Source organism: Oncorhynchus kisutch, linkage group LG19, assembly GCF_002021735.2.
Source record: "Oncorhynchus kisutch isolate 150728-3 linkage group LG19, Okis_V2, whole genome shotgun sequence".
NCBI lineage: Eukaryota > Metazoa > Chordata > Actinopteri > Salmoniformes > Salmonidae > Oncorhynchus > Oncorhynchus kisutch.
Window position 1 is genome coordinate 55,688,647 of NC_034192.2, and position 16,471 is coordinate 55,705,117.

General features: G+C 43.4%; 1 protein-coding gene across 1 annotated transcript in view; it reads left to right on the forward strand.

Moving 5' to 3' along the window:
• stag2b (STAG2 cohesin complex component b) overlaps positions 1-13,998 on the forward strand; it is a 32,875-nt gene extending 18,877 nt beyond the window's left edge. Inside the window, exons 20-32 of the mRNA XM_031797347.1 lie at positions 48-216; positions 380-472; positions 909-1,083; positions 1,310-1,449; positions 1,770-1,871; positions 2,058-2,206; positions 2,911-3,039; positions 3,945-4,171; positions 4,266-4,518; positions 4,611-4,718; positions 4,914-5,040; positions 9,384-9,461; positions 11,374-13,998. Coding sequence (XP_031653207.1) covers positions 48-216; positions 380-472; positions 909-1,083; positions 1,310-1,449; positions 1,770-1,871; positions 2,058-2,206; positions 2,911-3,039; positions 3,945-4,171; positions 4,266-4,518; positions 4,611-4,718; positions 4,914-5,040; positions 9,384-9,461; positions 11,374-11,397 — 1,774 coding nt within the window. The 3' untranslated portion in view covers positions 11,398-13,998. The remainder of the gene's footprint in view (positions 1-47; positions 217-379; positions 473-908; positions 1,084-1,309; positions 1,450-1,769; positions 1,872-2,057; positions 2,207-2,910; positions 3,040-3,944; positions 4,172-4,265; positions 4,519-4,610; positions 4,719-4,913; positions 5,041-9,383; positions 9,462-11,373) is intronic.
• The last annotated feature ends 2,473 nt before the right edge of the window (positions 13,999-16,471 follow it).

A 16,471-nucleotide genomic window follows, 5' to 3' on the forward strand; every position in this document is an offset into this window, starting at 1 on the left:
CTCTCCTCCGTCTCTGGCTCCTGACGTTCTTAACTCTCTTCCCCCAGTGCCCATGACCTGTCCCAGTGGGATCTGTTCAGCAGTAACTTCAAGTTGCTCAACACGGGCATTGAGAACGGTGACATGCCAGAGCAGATAGTGGTCCATGCTCTACAGTGTACCCACTACGTTGTCCTGTGGTACTTGGCCAAGGTCTCGGAGGGCAGCCACAGAAAGGTATGCAGCTGGCTGGCAGCTCAGAACCTTCTCCTTCATTTGTGGTTTATCTGGTAGCATTGGGGAGGCAGTGAAGGTTTACACAGCAGATCTGTTGATGGTTCACTCATGTTGTATGTCATCTCGGAGGATGTGTGTTGATCACGAAATCCTGTTTTTGCAGGAGGAGCTGGTGAGCCTGAGGAAACAGATGCGGATGTTCTGTCTGATGTGTCAACGTTACCTCACCAACGTCAACACAACGGTCAAGGAACAGGTACTGTCCTGTAGCAGCTATTCACATCCTACTGATTTTAAATCGGTTATTTTCAAACCTGAAATTCCCAGAATCCCCGTGCCACCCTATTGAGATGAGGAAGACGTGGCCAAGGAGGAAGACCACTGATAACCAACAGTCCATCTCCTCTCTCTCCACCAGGCGTTCACCATCCTAGTCTTTAGTCATCAGATGGTCTCAGGAGGCAGACAGACCACTGATAACCAACAGTCCATCTCCTCTCTCTCCACCAGGCGTTCACCATCCTAGTCTTTAGTCATCAGATGGTCTCAGGAGGCAGACAGACCACTGATAACCAACAGTCCATCTCCTCTCTCTCCACCAGGCGTTCACCATCCTAGTCTTTAGTCATCAGATGGTCTCAGGAGGCAGACAGACCACTGATAACCAAAAGTCCATTTCCTCTCTCTCCCAGGCGTTCACCATCCTGTGTGATGTGTTGCTGGTCTTTAGTCATCAGATGGTATCGGGAGGCAGAGAGCAGCTGGAGCCGCTGGTCTACAGTCCTGATGACTCGTTACAGACAGAACTACTGTCCTTCATACTGCACCATGTGTTTATAGACCAGGACGATGACAACGGCAGCACAGGTACACACACTGCTAACCACACACATACCACTACAGTCTTTTCTAGTAGGTTGCTTATTTTCACTTGAAAATAGCTCTTGTTGGTTAGCGATGGCCGAAGGAGACCCTGCTAAGTGAATGACGTTACCGTCTGGCCCTGTGATGTGTGTGTGTGCCCGGCTTTACCTCTAGATAAGTGCTCTGTGACTGGCTGTGTAACTGTTTATCTGTTATGTTGTATCTACAGATGGCCAGCAGGATGACGAGGCAGCGAAGATAGAAGCTCTTCACAAGAGACGTAACCTCCTGGCGGCCTACTGTAAACTTATCATCTATAACGTAGTAGAGATGAACACTGGCGCTGACATCTTTAAGCAGTACATGAGGGTGAGAATGGAGAAAGGCTTTACACAGACCAGAGAAATAAGGCTCTTTAGAAAGGACCTCTAACCCTGGCAATTTGACTGTTAAACTCATGGATACACTCGCAATGGTTGTCAGTCCACACAGTATGCTATCGTTGACGTGAATAGGGAAGCCCGTTCCATAGATGATATGGTTATCACTTCTCCTTGCCTACGACACTCGTTAAACACCAGATCAATACCGGAGTCATCCCATGTACTGCTGTGTTGCAAATGAAAAGTCCTGTTTTTTTCCCCTGTAAGAGAGACTGACTTGTGGTTGAACTGTCTTCCTCTCTCTAGTATTATAATGACTATGGTGACATCATCAAGGAGACCATGTCAAAGACCAGACAGATAGACAAGATCCAATGTGCCAAGACACTCATCCTCAGTCTACAACAGGTGGGTTACACACACACACACACACTGTTGTTTTAGTCAAGCTAGATCTCCTGATCTCCAGACTGCAGGCCAGCCTTTATGGAACCAATCAGATTGAAAGAACCATGTCTTGATTCCACACATTTATTCACCCTTCCCCGTCTTGTCCTCTGCCCCGTCTTGCCCTCTCTGCCCCATCTCCTCCAGTTGTTCCATGAGATGTTGTCAGAGTTGGGGACAGGATTTGACCGCTCGTCCTCGGCGTTCTGTGGGATCAAGGAGCTGGCCAGACGTTTCTCTCTCACCTTTGGTCTGGACCAGGTCAAAACACGAGATGCTATCGCCATGCTGCACAAGTCAGTCTCTGATCTCTTTCTCCATAGCTTTATTGTACACAAGACTGACATAACCAGCAGATATGTACATATTCTTTATCCCTTTACACTTGTGTGTATAAGGTAGTAGTTTTGGAATTGTTAGCTAGATTACTTGTTGGTTATTACTGCATTGTCGGAACTAGAAGCACAAGCATTTCGCTACACTCGCATTAACATCTGCTAACCATGTGTATTAACATCTGCTAACCATGTGTATGTGACCAATAACATCTGCTAACCATGTGTATGTGACCAATAACATCTGCTAACCATGTGTATGTGACCAATAACATCTGCTAACCATGTGTATGTGACCAATAACATCTGCTAACCATGTGTATGTGACCAATAACATCTGCTAACCATGTGTATGTGACCAATAACATCTGCTAACCATGTGTATGTGACCAATAACATCTGCTAACCATGTGTATGTGACCAATAACATCTGCTAACCATGTGTATGTGACCAATAACATTAGATTTGATAAGAAAGCTTTTTAATATGATTAGCATTACTGAACATGATTAACATATGATGAATGTGATCTATATATAGGACTAGTTAATGTATCTATCTACATATGCTGTTAGATTCCTCCCATTTCTCTGATCTAAAATTGTCTCCCTCTACTCTCACTCCCCTCTCCCTACCTCTTCTCTCTCGCTCTCTTCCCCCCCAGGGATGGTATAGAGTTTGCGTTTAAGGAGCCCAGTCCACAGGGAGAGGGCAACCCTCCTCTTCACCTGGCCTTCTTAGACATCCTCTCTGAGTTTTCCTCCAAACTAATGAGGCAGGACAAGAGGACTGTGTGAGTACACACCTCTACCTCCTAATCAGACACGTGTGTGTGTGTGGCAACTGATGTCTGTAAGTGATGACTCGTATGAAAAGTCATGAAGCAGGATAAGAGGACTGTGTCCCCTCCCAAACACATGACCATAAGGACCTTCCAAATTACTTTGTTTAATTGTGTGTGTCTATATTATATATATATTACTGAACAAAAATATAAACGCAACTATTTCAAAGTTACAGTTCATATAAGGAAATCAGTCAATTTTAAATAAATAAATGAGGCCCTAATCTATGGATTTCACATGACTGGGAGGTCACTTGGGAGCCAGGCCCAGCTAGTCAGAATGAGTTTTTCCCATCAAAAGGGCTTTATTACAGACAGAAACACTCCTCAGTTTCATCAGCGGTCCAGGTGGCTGGTCTCAGACGATCCCACAGGTGAAGGAGCCAGATGTGTAGGTCCTGGGCTGGTGTGGTTACACGTGTCTGCTGTTGGATATACTGCCAAAGTCTTGAAAATAACATTATGTTAGAGAAATAAAATTTTCTGGCAACAGCTCTGGTTGACATTCCTGCAGTCAGCATGCCAATTACACGCTCCTCCAACTTGAGACATCTGTGGCATTGTGTTGTGACAAAACTGCACATTTTAGTAGTCTGTCCCCAGCACAAGGTGCACCTGTGTAATGATCATGCTATTTAATCCGCTTCTTGACATGCCACACCTGTCAGGTGGATGCACTATCTTGGAAAAAGATAAATGCTCACTAACAGGAATGTAAACAAATTTGAGAGAAATAAGCTTTTTGTTCTGCGATCTTTTATTCCAGCTCATGAAACCTTTGACGAACACTTTATGTTGCGTTGAATGTTTTTGTTCAGTGTGTGTGTGTAACATCTCTCCTGTCTCCGCTGTAGTCATATGTATCTGGAGAGGTTCATGACCTTCCAGATGGCCCTCCAGAGAGACGACTGCTGGCTACCGCTCATCTCCTACAGGAACTCCCTGCAGGCCGGCGGGGATGATGACACCATGTCTGTTGTCTCCGGCTACTCCTCCAGAGGGTCGTCGGTCAGATCCAAGAAGATCAAGGCTGCTACTCCCACTGCTACTGTCGCTGCAGCTAAGAGGAAACTCCCTGAAGGTAGCTCCAGAACCAGGGTCTGGAAGTCAGACTGTAGTCACTACATGGCCATGTTAGAGTGGTGTGTGTGTTTACCAGTGTGTGTTCTCTCTAGCTGAGGAGAGCAGTAGCAGCAGTGCAGATATGTCGTGGCAGCACCAGAGCATGCAGACGCCCGTGATGATGCCCTCCCCCCACCTCACCTCTACCATGATGAGAGGACCAGGGGACATGAGGGAGGAGGCCAAACGGGGGAGAGACGACAGCTACATGGGAGTGTACGCCCTCCCTTCAGACTCCCAGCAGCATCCTCACCCTCACACACTCCCCCAAACCCCTCAACTCCACCAGACACCCATTGACTACAAGTGAGATTCTCTCTCTCTCTCTCTCTCTCTCAACGTATACCTACCTGAACCACCAGTGTGGTTATTTAACTTATTGATGTCTGTATTTGTAGTACCCAGGTGACGTGGATGCTGGCTCAGAGGCAGCAGGAGGAGGTTCGTCAGCAGCAGGAGAGAGCCATGAACTACGCCAAGCTCAGAACCAACCTGCAACAGGCCATGTAAGAATACACACACACATACCCATCCCTCCCTAACCCTGAGCTCAGGACCAACCTGCAACAGGCCATGTAAGAGCTACTTCCTTTACATATCTCTTTGTAGACTAACCATTTGTTTATGTACAGCTACTCTATATTGATGGTAGTTTGTACTAATTATGGTGTGTGTGTGTGTGTGTGTGTGTGTGTGTGTAGTCGGCGTGGTACAGGGCTGATGGAGGAGGATGAGGAGCCTATCGTAGAGGACGTGATGATGTCGTCAGAGGGTCGTATGGAAGACCTCAACGAGGGCATGGACTTTGACACCATGGACATCGACCTGGTGAGACCTTTGACCTTTTACTACATATGGCATTTGGTTTATAAAACCTTTACAAGTGAATTATGTGGTGATCACACAAATATTTCTGTCAAGAAACAACTTTTTTTATTTTTTTTGTAAAATATAAACGCAACATGTAAAATGTTGGTTTCATGAGCTAAAATAAAAGATCCCAGAAATGTTCCGTAATTTTCTACAATGCCTCAGCTGTCTCAAGTTGAGGGAGTGTGCAATTGGCATGCTGACTGTAGGAATGTCCATCAGAGCTGTTGCCAGAGAATCTAATGTTAATTTCTCTACAATAAGCTACCTCAAACATAATTTTAACCCGGGTGTACACTACATGACTTTAAAAATCCTAACATCTCTAAACTTCTCACATTAATCTCTCCTGTAGTTTTTTGTCGTTGTTTTCCTGACGTAGTGGTGCTGAACCATGTAGCACGGACGGTAGGTCACACACTACAAGATTCTTCACTTCTTCACTTGGTCGTGAGGATTCTCCTCCATAGCACGCTGTCTCGCCAAAACAATGATTTGATGTAGATTTAAAGTAGTTACAACGATCTGTGGCTCAAAGCAACCTCATCAGTCAGACATTCACGCTTGCCATACAGAGTTGAAATATATTCATAACAATATTATGAATTGAATAACATTACTTGTGACCTTCAGAGCTGTAACGGTTTGACACTTTGGCTCTGATTAAAGGCAAGTTCAAACGCATGCTAAACTCAGCCCAAAAAATAAACATCCTCGCGCTGTCAACTGCGTTTTTTTACAGCACACTTAACATGTGTAAATATTTGTATGAACATAACAAGATTCAACAACTAAGACATAAACTGAACAAGTTCCACAGACACAGACATTGAGATCCAGACTTCGCTGACCGTGGCAGAACACTGACATTCCTGTCTTGCAGGAAATCACACACAGAACGAGCAGTATGGCTGGTGGCATTGTCATGCTGGAGGGTCATGTCAGGATGAGCCTGCAGGAAGGGTACCACATGAGGGAGGAGGATGTCTTCCCTGTAACGCACAGCGTTGAGATTGCCTGCAATGAGAACAAGCTCAGTCCGATGATGCCTTGACACCGCTCAAGACCATGACGGACCCTCCGCCTCCAAATCGATTTAGCTCCAGAGTACAGGCCTCGGTGTAACGCTCAATCCTTTGACAATAAACGTGAATACGTCCAGCACTGATGGAGGGATTGTGCGTTCCTGGTGTAACTCGTGCAGTTGTTGTTGCCATCCTGTACCTGTCCTGCAGGTGTGATGTTCGGATGTACCGATCCTGTGCAGGTGTTGTTACACGTGGTCTGCCACTGCGAGGACAATCAGCTGTCCGTCCTGTCTCCCTGTAGCTCTGTCTTAGGCATCTCACAGTATGGACATTGCAATTTATTGCCCTGGCCACATCTGCAGTCCTCATGCCTCCTTGCAGCATGCCTAAGGCACGTTCACACGTATGAGCAGGGACCCTGGGCATCTTTCTTTTGGTGTTTTTCAGAGTCAGTAGAAAGACCTCTTTAGTGTCCTTAGTTTTCATAACTGTGACCTTAATTGCCTCCCGTCTGTAAGCTGTTAGTCTTTACATTCCACCGGTGCATGTTCATTAATTGTTTATGGTTCATTGAAGAAGCATGGGAAACAGTGTTTAAACCCTTTACAATGAAGATCTGTGAAGTTATTTTGATTTTTACGAATTCTCTTTGACAGACAGGGACCTGAAAAGGGGATGTTACTTTTTTTGCTGAGTTTAGCAGTAGTCATGGCTCCTTTGAGAGTCTACACATTCTGGGTGATGTGAAGCATGCTCATCTCACTGGGTTCTTCTCTGGCGAGCTCTCATTGGCTATTGCTCATTGTCGTTGCACATCTCACTACAAAAGAATTGAAGATTTTGTGCTGATAAAATCAAAAGGTTTCAAAATATTGGGACGTGGGGCACTGCTCAAAGTCGAGATTGATAGACCTCGGATTGCGTCTCTAACCTGCTCACACTAAACGAGCATCTGTGTGCTACCCACCCTGAGTCGGCATCAACATGGGGGTTTTATCTCTGATCTCAAAAAATGTGTCTGGACCAGCTAAATCAGGGATGAAATTGTGTAGTGTGCACCCAGCTTTAGAGAATTTGGGAGTCATAACCAACTTCAGTGGGGAAATGCTCACCTTCGATGTCCACTGGCACTCTGGAGAAGTGTGCTCTTCACAGATGAATCCCGGTTTCAAATGTACTGGGCAGGTGGCAGACCGGGCAGTATGGCGTCGTGTGGGCGAACAGTTTACTGATGTCTACGTTGTGAACAGAGTGCCCCGTGGTGGCGGTGAGGTTATCGTATGGGCAGGCATAAGCTACGGACAACAAACACAATTGCAATTTATCGATGGCAATTTGAATGTACAGAGATGCAGTGCATTCAGAAGAGAAAAAAACATTTCCCTCATCAATCCCCATAATGACAACACAAAAACAGGTTTTTAGAAATGTTGGCAAATATATTAATACATTTTTAAAAAACTGATATCGTATGTAACGGAAGTATTCAGACCCTTCACTCAGTACTTTGTTGAAGCAACTTTGGCAGGGATTACAGCCTCGAGTCGTCTTGGGTATGACTCTACAAGCTTGGCACATCTGTATTTGGGTAGTTTCTCCCATTCTTCTCTGCAGATTGGATGGGTAGTGTTGCTGCACAGCTATTTTCAGGTCTCTCGAGATGTCGGGTCAAGTCCGGGCTTTGGTGGGCAACTCAAGGACATTCGGAGACTTGTCCTGAAGCCACTCGTGTTGTCTTGGCTGTGTGCTTAGGGTCGTTGTCCTGTTGGAAGGTGAACCTTCCCCCACGGTCTAAGGTCCCTCTGGAGCAGGTTATCATCAAGGATCTCTCTGTACTTTGCTCCATTCATCTTTCCCTCGATCCTGACTAGTCTCCCAGTCCCCGCCGCTGAAAACCATCCCCACAGCATGATGCTGCAACCACCATCCTTCACCGTAGGGATGGTGCCAGGTTTCCTCCAGACGTTGTGCCATCGGTTTCTTGGTTGACCATCGGTTTCTTGGTTTTTGCACTGATATTCACGGTCAACTGTGGGACCTTATTGGTTTAAGCCACTGCATTGCAGTGTTGAGGCATCACTACAGCCTGGGTTTCAATCCCGTGACCGGGAGTCCCATAGGGCTTACAATTGGCCCAGCGTCGTCCGGGATATGGGAGGGTTTGGCCGGGTGGCTTTCCTTGGTTCATCGAGCTCTAGCAACTCCTTGTGGCGGACCAGGCGCCTGTAAGCTGACTTGGGTCGTCAGTTGAACGGTGTTTCCTCCGACAAGTTGGTGCAGCTGGCTTCCGGGTTAACTGAGCATGTGTTAAGAAGTGGCGCGGCTTGGCAGGTCATGTTTCGGAGGACGCCTCTCCCAAGCCCATTGGGGAGTTGCAGCGATGACACAATCGCAATTGGATATCATGAAAAAGGGGCTAAAATTACCAACATCAAAAAAACAATTTAAAAAACTGTGGGACCTTTTATATAGACAGGTGTAACTTTCCAAATCATGTCCAATCAATTGGATTTACCACAGATGGACTCCAATCAAGTTGTAGAAACATCTCAAGGATGATCAATGGAAACATTGAAACAGTTTTTGCTTTGTCATCATGGGGTAGATTGAGACATTTTTTAAAATCCATTTTAGAATAAAGCTGTAATGTAACCAAATGTTGAAAAAGTGAAGTCTGAGTACTTTCCGAATGCACTGTACCGTGACTAGATCCTGAGGACAACTGTCATGCCTTTCATCCATCACCTCATGTTTTGCAAGGATCTGTACAGAATTCCTTGAAGCTAGAAATGGCCCAGTTCTTCCATGGTCTGTGTACTCACCAGACATGACATCAATTGAGCATGTTTGGGATACTCTGGATGACAGTGTGTTCCATTTCCCGCCAATATTCAGCAACTTAACACAGCCGGTAGAGTGGAACCATATTCCAAAGCTCACAAACCTCCTGTTGAACTCTATGTGAAGATGTCACACTGCATGAGGCAAATGGTGGTCACACCAGATACTGACTGGTTTTCTGATCCATGTCCCTCCCCCCTTTTTTAAGGTCTGTGACCAACAAATTCACATGTTTTCCCAGTCATGTGAAATCCATAGATTAGGGCCTAATTAATGTATTTCTATTGACATAGTTCCTTATATAAACTGTTACTCAGTAAAATCTTTAAAATTGTTGCATGTTGCGTTTTAATTTTTTTATTCAGTGTGTAATTATCACAATATAAGCAGAATTTAAATCATTTCATATTTGTTTCTCTCTCCTTTCTCCAGCCCCCCTCTAAGAACAGGAGAGAGAGATCAGAGCTGAAACCAGACTACTTTGACCCTGGTTCTATCATGGACGAGTCTGTAAGTAACTCTCTTCTCTTATACTCAACCATTATTACTCTATAGTAATACTCTTCCTTATACTTACACAGCGCTCTAAATTAAACATTTTCATTGGTTGTACTGGCGCTCTCAACTTAAATTAAGGAGAACCGGAAAATAACAGGTTTTATTACCAGGTAGCCTGGTGGTTAGAGCGTTGAACTAGTAATCAAAAGGTTGTCAGCTCGGGGATTCGATCTTGCAAGGTAAAAATCTGTCGTTCTGCCCCTGAACAAGGCAGTTAACCCACTGTTCCTAGGCCGTCATTGAAAATAAGAGTTTGTTCTTAACTGACTTGCCCAGTTAAATAAAGGTTTAAAAAATTTTTAAAAAGAGTTCTAGCTATGTTTTAAAGCACTTATTGTTCCCTAGAAACGAATAAGTAACGAGCACTGCACCTCTGTGCTGAGTCACCACTACGCTTGTGGCCATACCACCCTAAACACGCCTGTTCAGGGTCGGCCTGGTTAATACTGAGACGGGAGACCGCCAGGAAATACCACATCATCAAATTGTATTCGTCACATGCACCGAAAACAACAGGTGTTGACCTTACTGTGAAAAGCTTACTTACAAACCAATCAACTAAAATAAACTAATATGTAACATTGTAATGACAGTTAGTTTATTACAAAAGCTAAAATGTTATGAATACACGTCATTGAAATGACAAATTCATTTAGTAGATTATTAGGTTACTAGATTGTGTAAAGTCATAATTTTCCTATTGAGATGCATCACATTGACAATTCTAGCTGGCACCCAGTGTCTGTCTGCCAGCTGTAAATCATTGCGTGTGTAGGCTGGCGGGTAGGAATGTTGGTCCAGTAGCCGAAAGGTTACTCGATCGAATCTCCAAGCTGACAATGTAAAAATGTGTTGTTCTACCCTTGAGCAAGGCAGTTAACCCACTGTTCTCCGGGCGCCGAAGACGTGGATGTCCAGCCTACACACCTCTCTCATTCAGGGGTTGGTTTAAATGCGGAAGACCCATTTCAGATAAATGTGTTCATTTCTCCATAGCAAGCTGCTCTGTCCGCACTGCGTGATTGGTGAAATAATTTAATGTCTCACTAAATGTAAAAATAAATAAATAAATGTATTTCAGAAAGGATCGATATAAACCGTTACTTATTTTTGGTTTTGAACCGGTTCAAAACTTGATTTTGCTCGTCAGAACAGTGGAATGTAACGAAAATAATTATGGTTCTGTTCAGAACTGAATGATTGGAAAATAATTTAGGTTCCAACCTCTATTTATTGTAGTATTAGCCTCGGAAGCCCAGACTTTACACATTCTGAGGAAGCAGGTAGCTGAGCTGTTAAGAACTTTTGGGCCGGTAACCAAATGGTTGCTGCTTCGAAAAATACGAGCCGGGCGCTGATGATGTGGACGTTGATTAAGACGACCCCCCCACCCCCCACCACCTCTCTGATTCAAAGGTGTTGGGTTAAATGTGGATGATCATTTGGTTGAATACATTCCTTTTGATCTTTTTCTGTTGGAAAGCCTGGGGACGTTCTCCTCCAGGAAGACGGGGTGCAAAGGGGTGGAGCACAGCGGTCTAGTGATGCAACAAGCTAGCATGCATAACATACAAACTAACTCCTCATAGGCTACTGAACCTTTGTCCAACACAGGAGGACAACAAAAAGCTAGATCAAGGCAATGCCTCTCTTTAGGGTAAACATTGACTGCTTCATTTCTACTCCGAGTAGCTTTGACTGCCACTTCGTTAAAACACCATTCATTTCTGAAGTTCTCCAGACTTCCAATAGTCGAGATGAGATCTGGGCTGGTTGGTTTAGCCTCACTATAGTAATAGGTAAGGCTGACATGTTGTTGCTAAGTGCTTTTACAGATGTGTAATGATCACTTTTGTCTCTGCAGGTCCTTGGAGTGTCCATGTTTTAAACTGGTATTTGTAGACGAAGAGGAGAGAGGCATTTTGTATTTATGGAGAAGTTAAGATGTGGATCTGAAGTCTTTTCTGATTTATCCTCCATGGTCTAACACACACACACACACACACACACACACACACACACACACACAGTGTTGCTTGCTCAGAGGGAACTGAATGAAAACAAAATACTTTTATAATCCTTGGGTAAGCTTTTCCCTTTTGTTAGCTTCAAACCTAAAGGAATCCTCGACATTTAGTCTGAAGAAAGTTCCATTATTCTAGAAGGTTTTATTTTTCTTCCAAATGGAGGTGGAATGAGATTTTTAAATGTCTTCTAACCCTGTCTCTATGCTAGTATAGTGAGTAACCCGGTGTGGTCTAGTAATTTATAAACAGGTTGTTAGTAGGAAAGGTAACTAGCTAGCTGTGCTGTAGTAGTAGTGGATGGACATGGTCTTTATGCTATTTTCAGTTTTACTTTCCTCCATGTTGGACTGTCAGAATCTGTTGGTTCTGTGGTTGTGATGACGACTGCTGGTGGTTCAGTTGGTGACCTGTTGACTAGATCAGCTGTAAGAGTCATGGATGTAGCAACACACATCCAACCGTTGGCCCAAGTAAAGGACACAACCGTTTTCCAAGAGCAGATTCCTTCATACGAAACACGTAGAAATAACGCCACGCTGTTGTAAACGCTTCAGTGTAGTTTCTTGCAACGTTCGTCACATCCAGATGTGTGGGTACTGTTTCCATTCTGTGATTGTTGGATACTGTCTTACTGAGGATCCCAGTAGTTGCTGTGAAGAGGCCCAGGATGCATCTCAAAAGTAGTGCACTATATAGGGAATAGGGTGCCATTTGGTATGCAGACAAAAGTGTTTAACAAGGAACTAGGCTGTCACACAAGTCCTGAAGCTTACCCAAAGATTTGCACCCTTCTACCTATCTGTGGAGTTGTCTCTCTCAACGGACAGCGAGGTGATTTTTCTCTCTGGTAGTGCCACCGCTGTGCTGACTCCGAGACAGGCAAGCAGCACGCTAATACACACAAAATACATTTCTCCATCTCCAGAAAATCCAGCATATTTAGTGTTGAAATAGTTATCTCTAAATTTTAAATAAAGTTATATATGAATCGGTGCTGATTTTATAACTGTGCTTTTTTTTGGTTTGATTAAAATGTTCGACCTACAGTTAATGTTTCAGAAATGTGTAAGTAAAACTGTTTCAAATGAAAGCATGGGTAGTCAGGTGTCGGAAGATTTTTAAATTTGTATTTTTTTTCTTTCTTAACGTCTTGGGGTTTCTACTGTTTTTCCTACGTGTAAATTAGTTTGGATGAGACTCATTATGAGAAAATAAATCTGGCTTGTGAAATTTCAGCTTTAAGATTCTCAACATCCATGAGTAATAATAATGTCCTGTTGCGAAACTCCACAATATAAAACTGTGTAACTAACTAAAAACCAGTCATCGTTATAATCCTATAGAAAAGTTGATTGTTTTCATCCCAAATGGTACCCTATTCCCTAGTGCCCTCACCAGGCCCTATATTCCCTATGGGCCCTGGTCAAAAGTAGTGCACTATATAGGGAATAAGGTGCCATTTGGGACACTTTTCAACAGTAGCAGCACTCTGGCAGCTAGACAAAGCTTACATGTGACATGAACTATTATGTTGTCCATAAGTTTTAATGAAATGTTTTGTCTACTGAGGTAAATCTATCTACTTTGTAATCATTCCATGCCTGAGCCTTAAACATGCTATAGTGGAAGGAAATCAACTGCCCTTTCCAGAAACGCCCCCTAGCCCCATAGAAATAGTATTACTAGAATGAAATTGATATTGTCTAAGGGGCGCTTTTCCCCATTCTATTCATTCTATGCCTATATACCTAGACTCTCCAAGGCACCTGTGTATATCTGATAGGAATGGGTAAGGTATAAGCAATTTGGCTTCATCCCAACTAGTCTATCAAAGGTAAATGGTGAAGCTACTATCGTATTGCTTATACCCATCAAATTACTATAGATCTACACTAGCACCTAGGGGTTAGGCTTGAGGTAGCCCCGGAAAGATTATGTAGATGCGATTTGGTTGGGCCTCGTGACACTAGGGGTGCTTGGGATTGTTTCTGGAAAGGGCCTACATTTTGTTTTCTCTCACAACTTTCTTCCATGTCAGAGGTAGCCATGAAAGGTGATTATTGGTGTTTATGACGACAGAGAACATTCGAGATGGTCCAGATGTGATGTCGATGAAGTAGATACAAACAGCCTGTGTGTTTTACCTAATTATTATTTTATGTAAGTAAATATTTTGGAGTAAAAATGACTGTGGCTTTTGTTTTGTCACTTACTACCACTACATTGGTATAATTCCTTTATTTGAACCTTCCTGTATATAAAACAAACATCAAGCTTTATTTTCATTTGTGTTTTTCCTTTTTGGCCATTTGTGTGTTTTAATCATTTCACATGCGTACGTACACACACACACACACACACACTCTTCCGTGGTATTGTTTGTTCCTCATGCTATTGTCACTCAGTCAGATTTTTACTTGTCTGGAGACAGTCACTTTTGGATTAAAAGTAAACCAACTCGACATGAGTGCTGTGATTTTTTTTATTTCATCAGTTCACATTGTTTGAAATGAAACCATTTTTAGTTTATTTTACCACAGCTACTCATTGCCACAAGGGGGCGATGTTTTCTCAGAAATGAAAGACTGTATTCCCTACTCTACTGGCCAGGGCCCCATGCACTATATAGGCACATAAATCCCAGACACAAACATGTTTGGGTTTTCTTGTTACATATTAAGTGTCAGAGTAGCCTTTGAAGCACAGGCTTCTCACGTTCTGTTTTTCTCGAGTGAAGAAGACGACGTTTGGAAGGGTGGTCCTGTTACGACACTTTGTCAGAGCTGCTTTGCCTTTAAGATAACAGCTTTATACACTTACTGTTAATGGGTTGAGCAGCCTGTGTTCAGTGTATATAGCTGGTGTTTTAATGTTAATGGGTTGAGCAGCCTGTGTTCAGTGTATATAGCTGGTGTCTTAATGTTAATGGGTTGAGCAGCCTGTGTTCAGTGTATATAGCTGGTGTGTTAATGGGTTGAGCAGCCTGTGTTCAGTGTATATAGCTGGTGTGTTAATGGGTTGAGCAGCCTGTGTTCAGTGTATATAGCTGGTGTCTTAATGTTAATGGGTTGAGCAGCCTGTGTTCAGTGTATATAGCTGGTGTTTTAATGTTAATGGGTTGAGCAGCCTGTGTTCAGTGTATATAGCTGGTGTTTTAATGTTAATGGGTTGAGCAGCCTGTGTTCAGTGTATATAGCTGGTGTCTTAATGTTAATGGGTTGAGCAGCCTGTGTTCAGTGTATATAGCTGGTGTGTTAATGGGTTGAGCAGCCTGTGTTCAGTGTATATAGCTGGTGTGTTAATGGGTTGAGCAGCCTGTGTTCAGTGTATATAGCTGGTGTCTTAATGTTAATGGGTTGAGCAGCCTGTGTTCAGTGTATATAGCTGGTGTTTTAATGTTAATGGGTTGAGCAGCCTGTGTTCAGTGTATATAGCTGGTGTCTTAATGTTTATGGGTTGAGCAGCCTGTGTTCAGTGTATATAGCTGGTGTGTTAATGGGTTGAGCAGCCTGTGTTCAGTGTATATTGCTGGTGTGTTAATGGGTTGAGCAGCCTGTGTTCAGTGTATATAGCTGGTGTCTTAATGTTAATGGGTTGAGCAGCCTGTGTTCAGTGTATATAGCTGGTGTGTTAATGGGTTGAGCAGCCTGTGTTCAGTGTATATAGCTGGTGTGTTAATGGGTTGAGCAGCCTGTGTTCAGTGTATATAGCTGGTGTCTTAATGTTAATGGGTTGAGCAGCCTGTGTTCAGTGTATATAGCTGGTGTTTTAATGTTAATGGGTTGAGCAGCCTGTGTTCAGTGTATATAGCTGGTGTCTTAATGTTTAATAGGTTGAGCAGCGTGTGTAGTGTATATATTGAGTGCGTAGCCACTGTTAAGACTATTGAGTCAACAATAGAAAATCAAAGTCCAACTTCCATCTCACTTCTGATATTCTAACTAGTGTATCATTCCATCTCACTATTCTAACTAGTGTATCATTCCATCTCACTATTCTAACTAGTGTATCATTCCATATCACTATTCTAACTAGTGTATCATTCCATATCACTATTCTAACTAGTGTATCATTCCATATCACTATTCTAACTAGTGTATCATTCCATATCACTATTCTAACTAGTGTATCATTCCATATCACTATTCTAACTAGTGTATCATTCCATATCACTATTCTAACTAGTGTATCATTCCATCTCACTCCCATCTTCTTTATACATTGTTTATTTTCTACCTACTGTTACAAGTTATGCAGGGCACCGCTCCCCCATGCTGGCAGCAATCAGTTTGTCTCTCTAGAGAAGGAGGCGGGAGAGATGGAGTCCATGGCTGTTATAGGAGATTCTGGCAGTAGATGAAAGACTGGAGACCTCTATGTTAAAGACCGCGCTAAAGAACCCCCAGTCAATGGCTGCTCGTTAGAGTAGTGCAGGGAACGAGGGAAGGGATAGATTCACTACGGCTGCTGCCTGTGATCTGGTGAATGGTGCAGAGAAGGAAAGAGGTGAAGAGATGAGTGGAATAGAGGGATGTGAAGGGAAGGGTTTCATTCAATACACTACTTGTCTGAAAGATCTGGAGAGGTCTATCCCCCTCTCATCAGACTTCTCTCTCGTCATCCCTCCTTTCAGAATGACAAAGTACCACTGTGTTGGGAAACTTAAAAGGTTCCTTTCTCAGCCCTGAACTTACTCAAACACGTGTCCATGATCCCTGTCACTGCCCTGCTCTGGTGTGAGTATGTCTAGAATCTCTCTCACTGCCCTGCTCTGGTGTGTGTATGTCTAGAATCTCTCTCACTGCCCTGTTCTGGTGTGAGTATGTCTAGAATCTCTCTCACTGCCCTGCTATAGTGTGTATACGTCCAGAATCTGTCTCAAATCAAACTATATTTGTCACATGTGCCGAATACAACAAGTGAAGACCTTACCGT